The sequence below is a fragment of the Vespa mandarinia genome, chromosome 19, assembly GCF_050613455.1.
Source record: "Vespa mandarinia isolate Hongniang chromosome 19, ASM5061345v1, whole genome shotgun sequence".
Taxonomy (NCBI): domain Eukaryota; kingdom Metazoa; phylum Arthropoda; class Insecta; order Hymenoptera; family Vespidae; genus Vespa; species Vespa mandarinia.
In genome coordinates, this window is record NC_140828.1 from 460388 (window position 1) to 477201 (window position 16814).

A 16814-nucleotide genomic window follows, 5' to 3' on the forward strand; every position below is an offset into this window, starting at 1 on the left:
GATCTAAATATATAAATGATCGCGTGATTGTATTCTCTAATCTTGTTAGTCGACGGTATCTCGACGGTAATTGATACTTTAATATTTAATAGATGGGTATTCTTGTTGTTTTAATAAATTTATTAATACGCATTGAAACGAAACGAGTCGCTTGAGGCGTGGTAGGAGTGGGAGAGGAAGATGAAGTAAAAATAAAATCGATTGATCGAATTAATTAAAAAAATCTTTTTGAAATATACTTTTTATAGGTCGACTTTCGCGGTAATATTTATCACTTTGTATTATTTCAATCACGTTAGTTATAATATAATCGTAATTTAGCTATATATATATATATACACAAACATATATACAGGAAATATTTTTATTTAATTAAATAAATAGAGCGAAAGATAAAAAATTAATTAAGACTTAGAAATTAATGTCTGCATAATTGAAATATCTTAGCAGTATTTAATTGCGAGTACCATTTTGTACGGTTCAATTTCATTGAATTAATTCTTTTATTCTTGGACAAACTTTGAGACTGATTCGTTTATCGATCCAGGTGCAGGTGATATTATTAATAGTTTTTTTTTTTATTTCTTATTTCTTTTTCCTTCTTTCTTTTTTTACTTTTATTTAATTTAATTCATTTCTTCTTTATATCTGTTTTATACTGCTATCAATGGGCTTCATTTATTTCAAACTGATAAGCTGCATTGATATAGAGTAATACAATATCAACCAACCCTAGACCGGAAGTCGTTATATAAAAATACGTCGAACGTATAAACAAAGTAACGAAACGTAATAAATGTTATCTTATCTGTAAATGAGTCAATGAAAAATCGAACTATAATCAAAAGTAGACCTTTAAAAAGTATTTTATACCTCGTAACTATACGTGGATTGATTCAATTCAATTACGAGTTATTTATTTTCCTTTCTTTCTTCCTCCTCGCAATCGCACAAAAAAGAAAGTAAAGAAAATGATGGAATGAACGATTGTCATCGTTTCACTGTAACAGATTTAGAGAAAGCGTGTACTTATTTATCCGATCTATCATAACAAATAGATAAACGATAAAGGTAAAAGATTTAGTACTAGATCAAACTACATATTTACGTACATATATAAAATACATACACACGTACATAGAGATCTAGATCAAAACTACATAAATATAAACGCGTACATGTAAAAAGATTAATTTCAATGTAATCAATCTTGTATCCTATATCAACTTTTGCTTTTAGCTTTCATTTTTTTCTTCTCTTTCTTTCGTATATCTTTTTTCTCTTTTTCTTTTTTTTTTTTTTTTTTTTTTTCTTTTTCTCCTTTGTCCCACGAACGGAGACGTGAATGGAAAGGTGGACTTTATGGTAGGATAGACAACAAATGGAATAGGCCATACCGAATGAATATCTCGCGGACGAGTGCCACGGCGAGTTATTGCGTCGCGGTAATTAAATTGCGAAGCCGAGTGGGCCGCATTCGCGAAACGTCGAATTAAATTAATCGCGTCGGTGTTTTCTCTATATAGACGTGTACGTATTACCTATGTCGGTAGATGTAAATGTTATGTGTATGTATACACGTACATGTGTGTGTATTTGTCGTTACGCGCTCGTCATTCCTCCTCGTACTTCGTATAACGTCCGTTCTTGAATAAATTCGTGCGTGCGACGAGACCCGAATTAGTTTCCGCGAGAGAAGAGGACCGTCATGCGTTTTCGTTTAAAACGAAAATCCTCCCTTTAACTAGACCCGTGTACTATTTTCTTTCTTTCTTTCTTTTTTTTTTGATGATACCAAAAAATTAGCGATTGCCGCTACGCGTTCACGTCCGTCCATTGCATATTAATCATTTAACTTAAGGTTACGATATCTATCGTGAACCGTTCGTTCGACGATAAGCTCACGTTCGAAAGAAGAAAAAATAATGATAAGCAAACAAACAAAGGAAGAGAAAAGAGAATATATCTCGATCTTTATAAAAAAAAATTCCATTTTGATAGAAGAAAAATCTTTCCTCATTTATATTTGTAACCGTAATTATCCATCGATTGAGATAGAAAGAAAGAGAGAGAGAGAGAGAGAGAGAGAGAGAGAGGGAGAGAGACAGAAAGAAAGAAAAAATAGAAGGATGATAAGGAAGGTAGTAATCGATGAAAGTCGAGGTATCGACGGTTTAACCTCTTCTGAGGTTCTCGTGAGAGAACCGGATTCGTTGAGAGCAATCGATTGGCCTACGAGAAGAGAGCTTTAGCTGCAAGGTATGTAAGTGGGGGATAGGATGGTATGGGGATGGGTTGAGGTTGGTTGGAGTGGGGGTCAGAGAGATAGATAGATAGATAGATAGATAGATAGATAGAGAGAGAGAGAGAGAGAGAGAGAAACGATAGATGAGACGTTTCTACGATACGTTCGACGCGTCCCCCGTGGGTCTCCTAGTGCAATAAAACACGTATCGACGCGTTCCAATGGCGCGATCGCATTTATCTTGGCGCAATTAGGCGAAGTGCTGCAACTCAGTCGCAGGTTGATACTTGGGTAGCAAAAATAAAAAGAGATAAAGAAATAAATAAAAAGAAAAATAAAAGAGAGGGAGAGAAGAAATAGTGTCGTTCGAAGGATTAGATATTTTATTTGCGTTTACGTGTCACTCTACAAGATATACTACTGATCATTCAGATAACGAATTATATGTATATATATGTAAGTACTATGTACGTGTGCATTTATATGTATATGTATGCACGTAAAGGATAGAAAACTAATGTAATTGAAAGTAACCACAGAGAATATTTTCTCAAAGATGTTCGTTCGTTTCTCGTACGTACGTATACGTACGTATACGTTTATTCATTCCATTCGTTTTCGCGATAATAATAAAGAAAAATGTCGTCGACAATAAAAATTATTATATACGTTTCTTTCGATATTTGTAAGGATCTTGAAAATTGGATCGTGCTCCGTTCGATTTAATGATTACAAATTGTCATTGTCGTTACGTGAGATATTTTCACTCTTTTCATTTTTTCTTTTTTCTTTAAGTTTCGTCGCTAACCTCACCACAAGATCTTAAGATAACTTAATCTTTGAGGTTGATCCTTGTTCAGAGAAACTGTCACAACCGGTTTTTCTTGCTTTCGTTCTTGGTCGTCGATTTTATTCTTCGATTATTCGAACTAACATATTTTGATTCGTTATTATTATGAAAAATAGTCTTTTTCTAGTTTCTATTCGAGGATTTCCGGTTGACACATTTATTCATCAGTATTATACATTTGAGATAATAATTCTGTGTTAGGAAACAAAGCGAGAGAATTTTGAATGGTTATTTAAGATAAGATTGTGTATTAAGGTTAGAAGAGATTTAATTAAAATGCTTTTTTAAACGATAATGAAAAGTTGACAAAATTGACAAAATTTATATATATATATTTTTAGAATTTTGAATTAACGTTTTATGTTTTTACAATTCTATTACTCTACGTATGGTACAGGTCGTGATCAACGTCAGGTGATTGATTTGATTGAAATGTACGTAACTACCTGCCAAGAGAGAGAGAGGGAGAGAGATAGAGATAGTGACTGAAAGTCTTGTTATTGGAACTGCACGTGCGATCCATTTAGCCGGTTAGCTCGCACGTGACGCTTGCCATCTTTCGACTAAGCTAGCCAGACTCAACCCAGAAATGGAAGGTACGTGAAGCAGCTGTTGCAATTCCGATCTCTGACGAAATCTTTCTGGTTATTCTATCGAATGCATAAATCTACGGTGAGGTTATTGTTGTTCTATGCTAAATAGAACAAAACGTTTACGATCGAAGGACAGATACGCTTTTCTAAACTTTTTTAAAAAGAAATGTAAGAATAATATCAGAATGTGCGTGAGAAGAGAGAGAGAAAGAGAGAGAGAGAGGGAGAGAGAAAGAAATCAAGAGATAAAAAAAATTGTGACTATTATCGTATATCAATCGATAACAGTATCGTACGTGCATGCATATATAAAACCGTAAAATCATCCAGGGCAATCGTATAAAATGACGAGATAATGGATTGTTAAAAGAAAGAAAAAAATGTGTCGTGTAAACGCAGCAGTATTAATAGAATTAATCTAATGTTTCATTTACAGAATTAACAATTTATCGCATATATACGACAATAATTTGCATTTCTAAATAGGGATTAAACAAACGGAGAGGTTAAATTATTTGGAATTTCTCTCGGCGAATATCGACGTTCCTAACTCCCAGGTATTTTCGAAACACGGAATTAACGCGCGGAATATTCACCGTAATCACGTTCGCAAACCCACGAAATGTCGTGTTCCTTTGACCACACCACCGTTCTAACTGCGCGCACATCGTCATCGCTTATGCCATTGCCTACGCCATCGCAAATCGCCGTAACCACCGCCATAACCATTACGGGGTGGGGCGGAGAGAACAATAATGCTCTTCATCGACATTAATTTCATAACTTGGGACGAAAACGCGAAGCTTATTAGCTGTCGGCACGAAGAATGCCGCTAACCCCTTCCCCATTTACCCTAACCTCCACCCCTGTAACCCTAACCTCCACTTCTGTAACCCTAACCTCCACCCTCTCATCCCAGGATTCTCATCTGACTCGTGATATTTGCATAAAGCACGCGAATGGTTCATAATTGAATCGAGCAACCGATCCGAACCGAGGAATGGCACGAGTCCACCCCCCACCCCCTCCCTCTCATTCCTTGGGATAATCAGTCGAACGATATGGGGGGTAAGTGGGATCTCAATAATTTATCCAATCTTAAAATAGTATTAACGATAAATTTCGGATTATTTAAATTCCAATTGTAACCACGAATCAACTGTCCTTCGTTATTTGTTCTATTTCCCTTTCCCTCTCCTACTTCGCGTCGCATCATCGCTCGAACACGCTATATCCGTTCTTTAATTTTCATTCGTATTTTCTTTTCTTCCTTTTTTTTTTTTTACAGTCCCCGCATAAAACGGGGATAATGGTTAGTTTCGAAGAACGGCCGGCTCGCAAATATATATATATATATATATATTTTTTTTATTCCACTCGTATTGTAAAACGTCGGGAGAAAATGTTTTAGGGGCAATGAGAAAAGATAAGAGAGTAGAGGGTGTAAGGGTGGGGGGAGGGGGGTGGTAGGTAGCCGATAAAAACGTAATTGCTAGCGCATTCAACGATCGAGTAAATTTATTTTACGCTGTTGTAGCATCGTAACAGAATTTTCTCGATTAATTCCGCGCTTTGTTTTCTTTTTTTTTTTTTTTTTCTTATTTTCTTTTTTGACATTCCTTGTTTTTTCTTTATTTATTTCTTTTTTTTCTTTTCCTTTCTTTAATACTCGATGGAAAACTGAAACATTCCGATCGAAAGTCGAGATACCCGGAGTTGTTTTACTCGTTCGAATGGATTCTTGAATTCGAAACTTCCTGATGCCCTGCTGCTACTCGATCTTTTCTTTCTTTCATTTCTTTCTTTGTTTGTTTGTTTTTTTTTTTTTACCTTTTTTCTTACTTTTCTTTTTTTCTTTCTTGCTTTTTTACTTCCTCTTTTTTTCTTTTTCTATTTATTTTCCTCCCTGATCTTTTCTCTTGGGTTCGCGTCAAGCTTTCTTTTCCACACTCCAGCTTTCATCGGCTCCTTCTCCAACTCCTCCCGGTTTTTTCTCTCTTTCTCTCTCTTTGTATAGGTATTGTAAGAAATTTGAAGCCGTCCGTCTAGCATCACGAATGAGAACGCTGAAAGCTTCTCTTGCAAGCGAAATGTTTCTTGCGATCAAATTGCAGTGCCGCGCGTGGGGTATCGACGTCATTCGAGGAAATTGCGTCTTCTGTTTTCTTTTTCTTTCTTTTTGTTTCTTTTTGTTTCTTTTTTTCTTTTACCAGGAGGTATACCGTCTCCCTTTGGATATATAAAAATTTCTTTCGATGATGAGATGGAAACCTTAGAAACCGTGTTAAGGTTAGACTTCGACTTTGTTAAAGTGTACTTTTGTCGATCATATATATACTTTATTCTTTTTAAAGAATACTATTTCAAACCGGTAGAACGCGAAATAAAATTTTCTAAGGGAAATTCTTTTCTTTTCTTTTCTTTCTTTTTTTTTTTTTTTTTTTTTTTTTTATATTCCTCGAAAGGTTAACGTCAACGATGGGCGCTATGTGCGCGCAATGTTAAAGCCAAAAGTGAATAAATAATGAATTGCTCCTAAAGTACATAATATAAAAGTAACGACGAGAATAGAGAACACAGGGAGAGCAAGCAGCAGGACACTGGGATGACGGGATTCGTAAAATTCACCAAACTTCGGAAGTAGATCGTGGAAAATTTCCTTAAGGTATATATGTATGTATATACATGCTGTGCACTGTACGCGGAAGAAGAAATGTTACCATGTACAAACGACCGACTTCGTTTTACTCAAGGAAAACTATTTACTTTCTGTGTTTCGAAAGTTCGCCGATCGTTCATTCCCTTACTTGAAACGTTCAAAAGACATTAGATCTCTTCTAACCCGAAACATTCATATGGAAAAAGGAAAGGAGGAGAAACGAAAACGAAGGGAAAGGGGGGAAAAAAGAAAAAAAAAATTCATCAGAACGTATATAAATAGTATGTTTGGTTACTATTCCCTCTGCGGAGTTTCGAACGGATGGATTTATTCGAACAAATTCGTGAAGAAGAAGAAGAAGAAGAAGAAGAAATAAATCAAAAAGAAACAAAAATACAATAAAAAAGAAAAAGAGAATTGAAAGAAGAAAAAAGAAAAGAGAAAAAAAAAAGAGAAAAAAACAGAAGAGCAAGAAGAAAAAGGACAAAACGAAATTCTATCGTAACGCTTGACTGATAAAAGCTCGAACAAAAACACAAACACAAAAAAGAAAAACATTGAAAACAAAGGAAAGTTAAAAAGAAAGAAGAAAAGAAACATATAATAAAAATACAATTAACAACATTGTCAGCGTGTACGATCGATTAAGTAAAAAATGAGGAATTAATTTCATTGAAAAGATAAATTATCGAAGAATGTGATTGGTTGGAAACATAGCCGTTGGAAATAAGTTAATGCTTGCGCTCAATCTCAAGGAAGAAGATGTCGTGGAAACAGAATTAACCTTCGCTTCGAATTTCCCTGAAGAGACAGACAAAACGTCATTTTCTCTATTCGTCTCTCTCTCTCTCTCTCTCTCCCCCTCCCTCCCTGTTTCTCTTGCTCTCTCGTTCGGTCTCATTTTCACTCGGCTCGACGTAGTCTCGTAAATTAGTTCCCAGTTAATCGGTTACGGCGTTAACATTGCGTGGTGGGAGTGAGGAGGAATGGGGTGGGATAGCGGTAGATGGGAGTGGGGAGGAGAAGAGGAAGCAGGGGGTTGTAGGGTTGCAAGGACGAGTCCTCCGCGAAAGGGATAATTTGCATTTTAATTGCACTATCCGAGCCTCTACTCTCTTCGAAGAGAGACAGAGAGAGAGAGAGAGAGAGAGAGAGAGAGAGAGAGAGAGAGAGAGAGAGAGAGAGAGAGAGAAAGCGACCTGGCCACCCTTTTCCATCCTCCTTCTCCTTCCTACCCTTTCACACTCCCTTCTCGTCTTCCACGTTGACACTAAAACGAGTTGGCGCGCATTGTGCTTACCCTTCTCTTCTTGCAAAAATAATGTTCCCATTAAAATTGAAAGTCATACTACTCACTTCTCTCTCTCTCTCTCTCTCTCTCTCTCTTTCTGTATCATGTCTGTATATGTGTGAGAGAGAAAGAGAGAGAGAATTAAAGAGAATTTTACTAACTCTGCTCAAATCTTCTCCAACATTCCTCTCCTCTTCTCTCCTATTCTCTTCTCTTCTATCCAATCCTTTGGTCTATTTCTCTCTCTTCCTCTTCTTTGTCGTTCCTTCGTTCGTTTGTTAGTTCGTTCGTTCGTTCGTTCGTTCGTTCGTTCGTTCTTCTTCTACATCTACTCTTGACTTCTATCGATCGTAATTTAATTTACAACGATTCCGATAATGGCACTTTAAAGCCGAACCATCTCTCCTGACTCAATTTCATCTAACACGTCGTTGGTACGTCTAACACGTTCACTTGACAAAATTTATTTAGTAACCACCTTACGGATAGCCTCGTCTCATCGATCATTTTTTTTTCTTTAATTCTTCTTTTTTTTTTATCTCTCGTTTTTTATTCCATTTATTTTTTCTTTCTCTCCACGGGCTCCTACAGGGTACACAAATCTTTTACTAGTCGACTCGGTGTTAACCAGATGAAGAATAACGATGGTGGTGGGAAGAAGGGAACGGGGAGAGTTTGGGTAGTTGGGAACATTTGGGGGGTGGTCAGGTAGACGGTGAAAAATTTTCATAAAGGATCTTTATGAATTTTACTCACCCGAATCTTATTTTACGTTCATGGCCCGTTATTACGCGATGCATAAATTTTGTGAATTCTTTCGGAGTCATGGAAAGGGACAGAGGAGGGAAGGAGCGAGGGTTGAGGTTGGGAGTGAGAACTGGAGGTTGGCGAGAAATTTATTTAAAAAACGATAGTTACGATAATTGCGAACGAAACTGTTAACGAAGTATTCATCTCTATTTCTCTCTTTGTTTTTCTTATTTTGCATTTTTTTCCTTCTTCTTTTCTTAAATCTGATTTAAAACGTAACGTGGCTTCTGGTTGATATTTCAACGGTGAATTTTCTGTTTTTTTTCTTTTTTTTTTTTTATTTTTTTTACTATCAAATCTGATAACCATAATTATCTTCAAAATAATCTCACGGCGAATTACCCATTAAATTATCCATAAGTTTATCCTGATGATTATATTAACAAAGATGTTAAAACAAGAGGTGTTAAAATGGATTACGAAAGTAACGTGAAATGGATAAAATAATTGTTTTTTTTTGTTTTGTTTTATTTTCCCCTTATTTATTGTATTTCTTTTTATTTTTCTTTTTATTATTTTTTTTTGTTTCCTACCGTTTTGTCTCGTTTTGTTTTGTTTTGTTTTTCTTTTATTAATTTCAAGTCCCTACCATTCTTCTTCGTATACTCATAATGAAGCGGAAACGAAAACTTCCGCAGTGAAACTTTAGGGAGAAGGAAGTTTTAACGGTACTCTCTCGAAGTTTTCAAGCCGGATGTTCCTACGGTAACTTTTCCTCGGGCATAAAGTACTCCTCTCGTTCACGTCGGTGAACATTAATAAATTTCGGTACGCCGAGATCGATCTTACCCTGGTCCATAGTGATGAAACAAATTATCGATGATCTGGATTATAGAAGGACATAATCCTCTTCCACCAAAATCCAACTTCTACTGGGAGATAACTTTGATTTATTGATGATCGATCGATCGATCGTATCGTATTCGTATCAGTATTCGTATTCGTATTCGTATTTGTAGAGCATTAAAGCGAACAAAGTGAAAGGGAATTAAATTGATCAATGGAACTCGAATAAATGAATGAATACAATTTTTGGATATCTTTACACGTATTTACTTGCACGATCAAATGTTCCCAAAGTATAAAATGAGAAGGTTATTAATTCTAACATAAAAATAATTTTTTTTTTATCCTATTTGATTACTCTATAACGTTCATTAAAATTATCAGTAACATAAATGCATAGAATATTTTTTTTTCTCCAGGGAGAACAAATATTAAATTCTACGTTATGACGTACCAGTACATATATACGTGTACCTACATACATACATACTGTATATCACTTACGCATTTACGGCTATAAAATAATATTAGATTTTATATATGGTAAATTGTGAAATATAAAGAGCAGAATCTCATGAAAACTTTTTTTTCACATTTTCACACTCTTCAACAAGGTCTTTGATCCTTATTTCCAAAACTCTCGTTCGTATTTTCACGGTAATACTTGTTTGGAAGTTTCGACAAACGCACACGTACACACACAGAAACGCACACGCGTTTGCAATTCACTTCGAACGCGAACGAGTCACAGATTCGAGATTAGTTTTATGGTTAATATCCAAGTGCGGTGTTGATTTTATGATACACTTTATTCACAATTTCACGTTAGGTGAAATATGTACGTACATACATACGTACGTAATATATACGTGCGCATTGAATATAACCTATACTTAGAAAAGTTACTTTGTAAAGTGACGTTGAGGTTAGTTGAGGTTAGTTGAGGTTAGTTTACTCTCGTCGTTGTTGAATTTATCGTGGTCCCATTTCGGTGTCGTAACCGAAGCCGCCTCTCGTATATTTGAATGTCGAATGATTTTCCATGTTTTCATTTGTATATATGTCTAACGGCAAACCCTTTCTAACTATTTTTAAAATGGTATTCATGACGCCGTTCGAATTCAAAAACTTCCTTTGCGTTTCCTTAAACTCTAACAATGGAATTACAATGTCAATGATCTCTTTAAGATATATCTCGAATTTTATTCTAACGACAGCGACAACAACATAAACGAAAACAAAAACAACAACGACGACGACGACGACGACGACGACGACGACGAAAAGAAAATGAACGATAAGGAAAAATAAACGTACATACATAGCCCGAATAAATTGAAATCAAATGCAACCATTACCCCAACAGGCACACCAGGGTACGTTTCCACTGCTGGTACTACCTTTTCTCGATTTAACGAGACTGTCCCTGATATTTCCGGTATTAAACATTTCCTTATCAGAATTAGCCGTTATCAAACCCTCGGAATATTTTTCCTTGCTAGTAGTTTCCAAGCTGGCGCTTCTGGTTGTTTTGATCGACGTTACGGATGGTCGTTTCTTAGGATTGAAATAAGACGAGACCCGTCTAATTTGATCCTTCCTCGGTGAATCTTGTCCCGACGATGAGGATCTACTCTCGTTCTTATCCTCGAGGGCATCGGACGTCGTCGTAGTGGTAACGCTGAGTTTCCTTGGTCTATGACATCTAACCGATTTGTCAGGTGAATCCGGGGTAGTTTCCGTCGACGTAACGCTGCTCTGCTTTTTCAATTTCCTTTGAGCGTGCGGCGATATCGATTGTTTAATTACAAATTTTTCCTTCTTTATCGCGCGTTTTCGTCTAATCACACTCGGTGTATTTGGCAGACTTACGTTATCATCATCCTGACGCGAACATCGAACAATCTGTTCGTCCTCTATATGAGAGTCACCATCGATTGAGGTTTGCGTTTGCGCTTGTACCTTGTTCTTAATCTGATCGTAATACATTCTAATGTTGTGACAAACGTGACCGGTCGGTCCGGACGGTACAAACGGTACGTTCTGATAAAGATTCTGATTTTGATTCTGCAGATAACGCGTCGCGTTTATTCTACGTATGGTTTCAAGATCGTACGGCATAGCCGATGGTAAGAGGGTATGAGGGCTCGGCCTTTCAAAGGACGTAACTTGAAAGTCCTGCGTCGACGGGGATAGATTTTTTTTAGAGATCAATTGATCGGTAGGAATCAACAAACGATTCTGATCGGTCGTCACAATGTTATCCTGCCTTCTACGATATCTTTCGCTAGGAGGTCGAAGTCCTCGAGCAACAAAACTCGTTGACGGTGGCAGTGGCGGCGGTGGCAAAGGAGGCGGTGGCGGAGGTAGCGGTAACGACGACAACGGCGAACTTGGATAATTGTAATTCATGTTATTTTCATTTACTTGAACGGTAAGTGGTTTTGTCAATGGAGAATCTCGTTCGGGACACTCGAAACCGATTCGTTCGATATTACGTAGAAATGGATTCGTTAGAATTCTATAATCCAAGGTAGGTAACTTTGGGATCTCCGGTGTATTAACGTTGTTATCACGTTCCTTACGTGGTATCTTTAACGTCACGTTTAAATGCGATTTGTATGCCTTAGTCGTCGAATTGTCGATGTTAAAATTGTCCAAGGTATTGTCGCTCTTGGTCATTATCGTCATCTGTCCTATATCGTTATTATTGTTGAGCTTTGTCATCATATTTTGATTGTCGCTTGTTAAATCCTGACACGACATAGATTTGATCAATTGATTATTGATCGGTATAGATTTGATAATTGAGAGATTCTCCGTACTGAGATACGTTCTCTGTATGTCGTCCTTGTTCGTTTGAACGAAATTATTCCCATAGGAGACAGCACCGTTCACGCAAACATCAACGGAACCCTTATGGTTTCCTAACAATTGATTATTGTTACCACCGCATATAACCGTGGATACTGTTTTACCGCTACTAGAACTGTTACCAGTACCAAAGTAATTATTACCAGTGATATTTGGTGAATCCTCGTCTAGTAATTTCTTCGATTTCAACGTTGCCAACGGAGCGAAAAAATGTTTTCGCTTTTCCGCAGTAGTACCACCGTACGAGTACGGCTCGTCGGAATCTTTCTCCTCGTTCTCGATATTACAATCGCCGATTATTTTTCTTTCATTATCTTTCAGATTATTTTGTTGAATCGATCGTAAGTCAACGTCATCCCATACGTCGTTGGCCAACGACGAATCCTCGAACAATCCTTTAGAAAATTGTTGTTTACCTTGAATTTCCGTAGAATCGAAATGACTTTCATCTATCGTTAGATTCGAATTGTTACCGATAATTTGAGTATTATTGGTAGTACCCATTTGCGACGTTCTTTCGAAATCGGAGATTCCCATAGTCGCATTCGATATACCGGTAGACAATACGTTCGTATAACTTGACAATTGCTTCGTTTCCGAAACTAACATATTGTTTTGCCAACCGATAGGCGGTACAACGTGGATATCCGATAGATGATTATTATCGTTCATTGGATTTAATAATGGTGAATCCATATTGCTAAGGGGTATCAATGGATCCGCATATAGGTTTGGACAGGGGAAAGGTATAACCGTCGGTACGTTATTACCAGGTATCGATTGATCGACTATCGTATTGGGACACTCGAACAATGGACAATCCGAGAAATAATTTGGTTCTGTATAACCTTGACAGGATTCGTATGTACCCGGATAAAATGGTATATTGTCGTGTAATTTTCTAATTGTTTCGAATAATCTTACGTTCGATTTCCTTTGATTTCCTTCTTCGTTCGTTGTAATGACATTATCAAACTTTTTATCCTTATCCTTTTTCAATTCCTCTTCCTCGTCTACCACCGATAGATCGTCGAAATCAACGTGCAAACGGTGCAACAAGTTATTATTGTTACCGTTCATCTTTTCCGTCGATATCTTTTGATTCTCCGCATTCTCTAATTGTTCCTCGCGATCCCGTAAACGCGTTCTCCTATCTTTATCATCACTGGCTCCCACGGGTTCCTCCTCGTGCACGTTCTCGTCTGAATAATCCGAATGCAGTTCCTCCTCGTCATCCTCCTCTGAGCGATCCTGAAATCCCATTCATTTTATTATTATTATTATTATTATTATTATTATATTTTTTTTTCTTTTTTCTTTTTTCTCAATTAGAATAATTATACGAGACTAACTCGATCGCCCTTTTTTTTTTTTTTTTTATGTAAATGTAATGGAGAAACGAAGAAGAAGAAGAAGAAAAAAGGAAATAAAAGAAAACTTACCTCGGATTCGTCGCTTTCAGGTTGATTCTTTTGTCTTTTTAGTATCTCCTCGAGCTTATCGTACTCGTCCCGTAGGCTCCATATCTCTCTTCGCAGCTGCTCGTTCTCCCTTCGCAATTTCTTTATATCGATTTGACCTGAAATAAGAAGTACCAACGAAAGGAAACGGTTTATCGTCTTCGAACTCTATAGAAAATGAACAGTGTGTTAGAAAGAGAATGATATATATATATATAAATATATAGATAGATAGGTAGATACACAGAAAGAGCAAGAGAACTTTCCTCTAAGATTCATCTTTTTCTCTCCCTTTGACACTTTCTCTCATTCTTTCTATTTCTCTTTCTTTCATTCTTTCACTAGGAAAATCACTTAATCACTGGCTTTAGTCGAGTCAGTGAGGGCTGCCTGGTACATCTATTGAATCGATCGATCATTGGTCAGCGAGGGAGAACAATCTCTGGGCTTTGAGGAGCGCTCCTCCTTCTCTTTCTTCTTCTCCTTCTCTTCTGTACTCTCTAACCTTTCGTATTTCTCGCTTGCTCGTTCGACTCGCACGTGTCAAGGATCGAGTGATAAATCACCGCGGCCTCTGGACCTTCCAATTACTTAACTCAACGCGAAAACTAGTAAACTTCTCTCGTCGTAGCTCATTTAAAGATCGAATTTAATAAATCGAACGGTTTTCTTGGCCTTTTTTCCTAACCCCCCTCCCCTCCCACTCCCTTTCTTCACCCTCGATACACTACCAATTCCTACATCGAAAATCGATACTTTTACTAATCTTAAAAAACGATCTACTGTCAACCGACGTCAAGTGGATCGAATTCGATAGATAGAATAGATAAAATAAAATGAATAGATGGATAGTTAGATCGATTGATTTCATCTTCGGATAAAATTTCTTTTTTCAGTTTTCTTTTCTATTTTATCGAAAGGAGAAGAAAAAAAATTCTCCGCTAAAATTGATACGCAAGGAAAAAAAAAAAGAAATAAAAATGAAGAAAGCAATTGAAAATATAGAGAAATGCATTTTAATTAAGAACATTTTATTTCTAATAGACTTGTGAAAAAAAAATTAATATAATAACATTGAGAAAAATGAATCTCTTTTTTCTTATTTTCTCTCTCTTTTTTTTTTCCTTTTTTTTTTCGAATACTCAAAACTTCCATGACATTTTATGCGAATTAATTGATGCGCATGGTTTTTGCAACCGTGTAAAATTAAGTATGATGCGTTAAGAAAACCGTGTGACTGTGAATCGTGTGCAAAAAAAAAAAAAGAGAGAAGAAAAAAGTAGAAAAAAAATATCGTGTAACAAGGAGACCCAATATTTCGTAATTAAAATCTCTCTCTATCTCTCTCTTTATAGCAGAATTTCATTCGATATCTTTCGCGCAGAGTTAATTCGACGAATAATTATTCCGTTCGAGTTTTCGAATTGGGAATTTCATTTTTTATACGAATGTCGGTTACTACACACTCTCTACCGTGTGTGTGTTATATTATAACACACGTTTGTGTGCGTGTACTCGAAGCGATAACAGCCGACCAAAAACCGAACCGCGAGCGCGAGCATAACAAGAAAAGCCATGTGGTAAATCAGGATTAAAACGAAGCTTAGCGTGGCGGGAGATTTAAATAAATTAAATCCTTCACAGAGGTTCATAAATTCGGATTTCCCGCGCGAACACGAAGGCCCCATTCGGATCCTATTAAAGCTCGAACCATCCATCCTATCTTCGTTAGATCAATCCATCTCTCTCCCTCGAAATAAGAAAAATAATCTTTCTGCTTTTATATGATTTTTTAAATCCATGATCGTTCTTCATCGACTTGTGTTCTATTTATCTTCGTTCTTTTTTGTTTTCCTTCTTTTTCTTATTTTTTTTTTTCTTTCAATTCATCGTGTATTACAGTCTCGGGATAAGCAATAATATTCCTTTGTTTACATCTGATCATGCTCCTATTAATTATTTGCTTGCTTGCTTGTTTAGTTGTTTAGTTACTTGTCCTTCTCTGAGAAAGAAGAGTAAAGGATAGAAAAAGAAAATGATGCCGCGGGATTTGAGGCGGAAAAAGAACAGATGCGTGCGGAATGTTCTCGAAAGAAGTGCATAAACAGAGACGGCGTACATTAACTTTCGAGTTTGCATATTAAAATAGAAAGAACGACCGAGCTAGGGAGTTAAAGTGTATGAAAGAGGAAGGAGAGAGAGAGAGAGAGAGAGAGAGAGAGAGAGAGAGAGAGAGAGAGAGACAGAAGAAATAAAGAAAGAAAAAAAGTAGAAGGAAAAATAATAATAATAAAAAAAAAATAAATAAAGGTGAGGAAAAAAGTTAGAATAAGAAGATCACAGGGTACGAATCCTCTCGAGGAGAAATTCGACCTTCGAGTTTTTCTCGTGTCCTCTCGCACGTGTCTCCCTCTCTATCTTTCTCTCTCTCTCTCTCTTTATCTATCTATGTATTCTATCTATCTATCCCTCTCTATCTTTCTTTTCTTTTGCGATGACGATGTTGATCAAAGATAAACTCCAGAGACATATTTAGTTTTCTGGCGCAACTTTGAATTCCTTTTCGAACTTATCATTTATCTTTCTTTTAAGATTTCTCAATGCGTAAGGGTTACTCCCCTCAAACGAACACATTCGAAAAAGTTAAAAAATTTTGTTTCTTCTTTTTCGTCCTCGTCTACTTTTTTTTCTTCTTTCATCTCACTCTCCTTTTCTCTCTCTCTTTCTCTCTTTTGCTCTCGCTCTTGTTTTGATTTACATATACTATCGTAAGCAGACTTTGATGTAGGGACTCGTGATTACTCCGGGGAGATACCGACAGGATTTATTTTTTCGTTTTTTTTCTTTCTTTTTCTTTTTTTTTCTAAGTACAATTCAATTTCCATGTTTATAGTTTTTAAACTCGATTTGTCTCTCTCTCTCTTTCTCTCTCTAATTTATATAGTTTTAATATATTTATTACTTGTTATAAATGTAAAATAAATAATATTTAATAATATTAAAAATGTAAGTTAAAGACATATATTTTTTCGTCTTCTATTTTTCTTTTTTCATTCATCATAATCAACCCTTAATTACGCGATAGAAAAAGACAGAGATAGACGGATAGATATAGGAAAGGAAAGAGAAAGAGAGAGAGAGAGACGAATTATGTTAGCAGTTTCGAGAGGAAGATTGAGAGCATTTCGATGCTCTGTGATTAAACAAGAGGTAATACGCATTTGCGATGATTCATCATAGCTAGTC

At 36.3% G+C, this 16814-nt stretch overlaps 2 protein-coding genes across 12 annotated transcripts in view; one reads left to right on the plus strand and one right to left on the minus strand.

The window, feature by feature from the left end:
• Window positions 1-16814, minus strand: part of LOC118449833 (uncharacterized) — a 77060-nt gene that overhangs the window by 37208 nt on the left and 23038 nt on the right. For 7 of the 8 annotated variants that reach the window (XM_035884928.2, XM_035884929.2, XM_035884927.2 and 4 more), the window contains 2 exons: window positions 13551-13687; window positions 8932-13359 (listed from right to left, as the gene is read on the minus strand). The exons of the other annotated variant lie outside the window; for it this stretch is intronic. In XM_035884928.2, the coding sequence (XP_035740821.2) occupies window positions 10576-13359; window positions 13551-13687 (2921 nt within the window). In that variant the 3' untranslated portion in view covers window positions 8932-10575. Of the gene's footprint in view, window positions 1-8931; window positions 13360-13550; window positions 13688-16814 lie in introns of those variants that run through there. 8 annotated transcript variants of the gene reach the window in all.
• The window catches only part of Ror (tyrosine-protein kinase transmembrane receptor Ror), a 188181-nt gene that overhangs the window by 31485 nt on the left and 139882 nt on the right, over window positions 1-16814 (plus strand). The window contains exon 1 of one of the 4 annotated variants that reach the window (XM_035884910.2): window positions 3659-3691. The exons of the other annotated variants lie outside the window; for them this stretch is intronic. Coding sequence (XP_035740803.1) covers window positions 3685-3691 — 7 coding nt within the window. The 5' untranslated portion in view covers window positions 3659-3684. Of the gene's footprint in view, window positions 1-3658; window positions 3692-16814 lie in introns of those variants that run through there. 4 annotated transcript variants of the gene reach the window in all.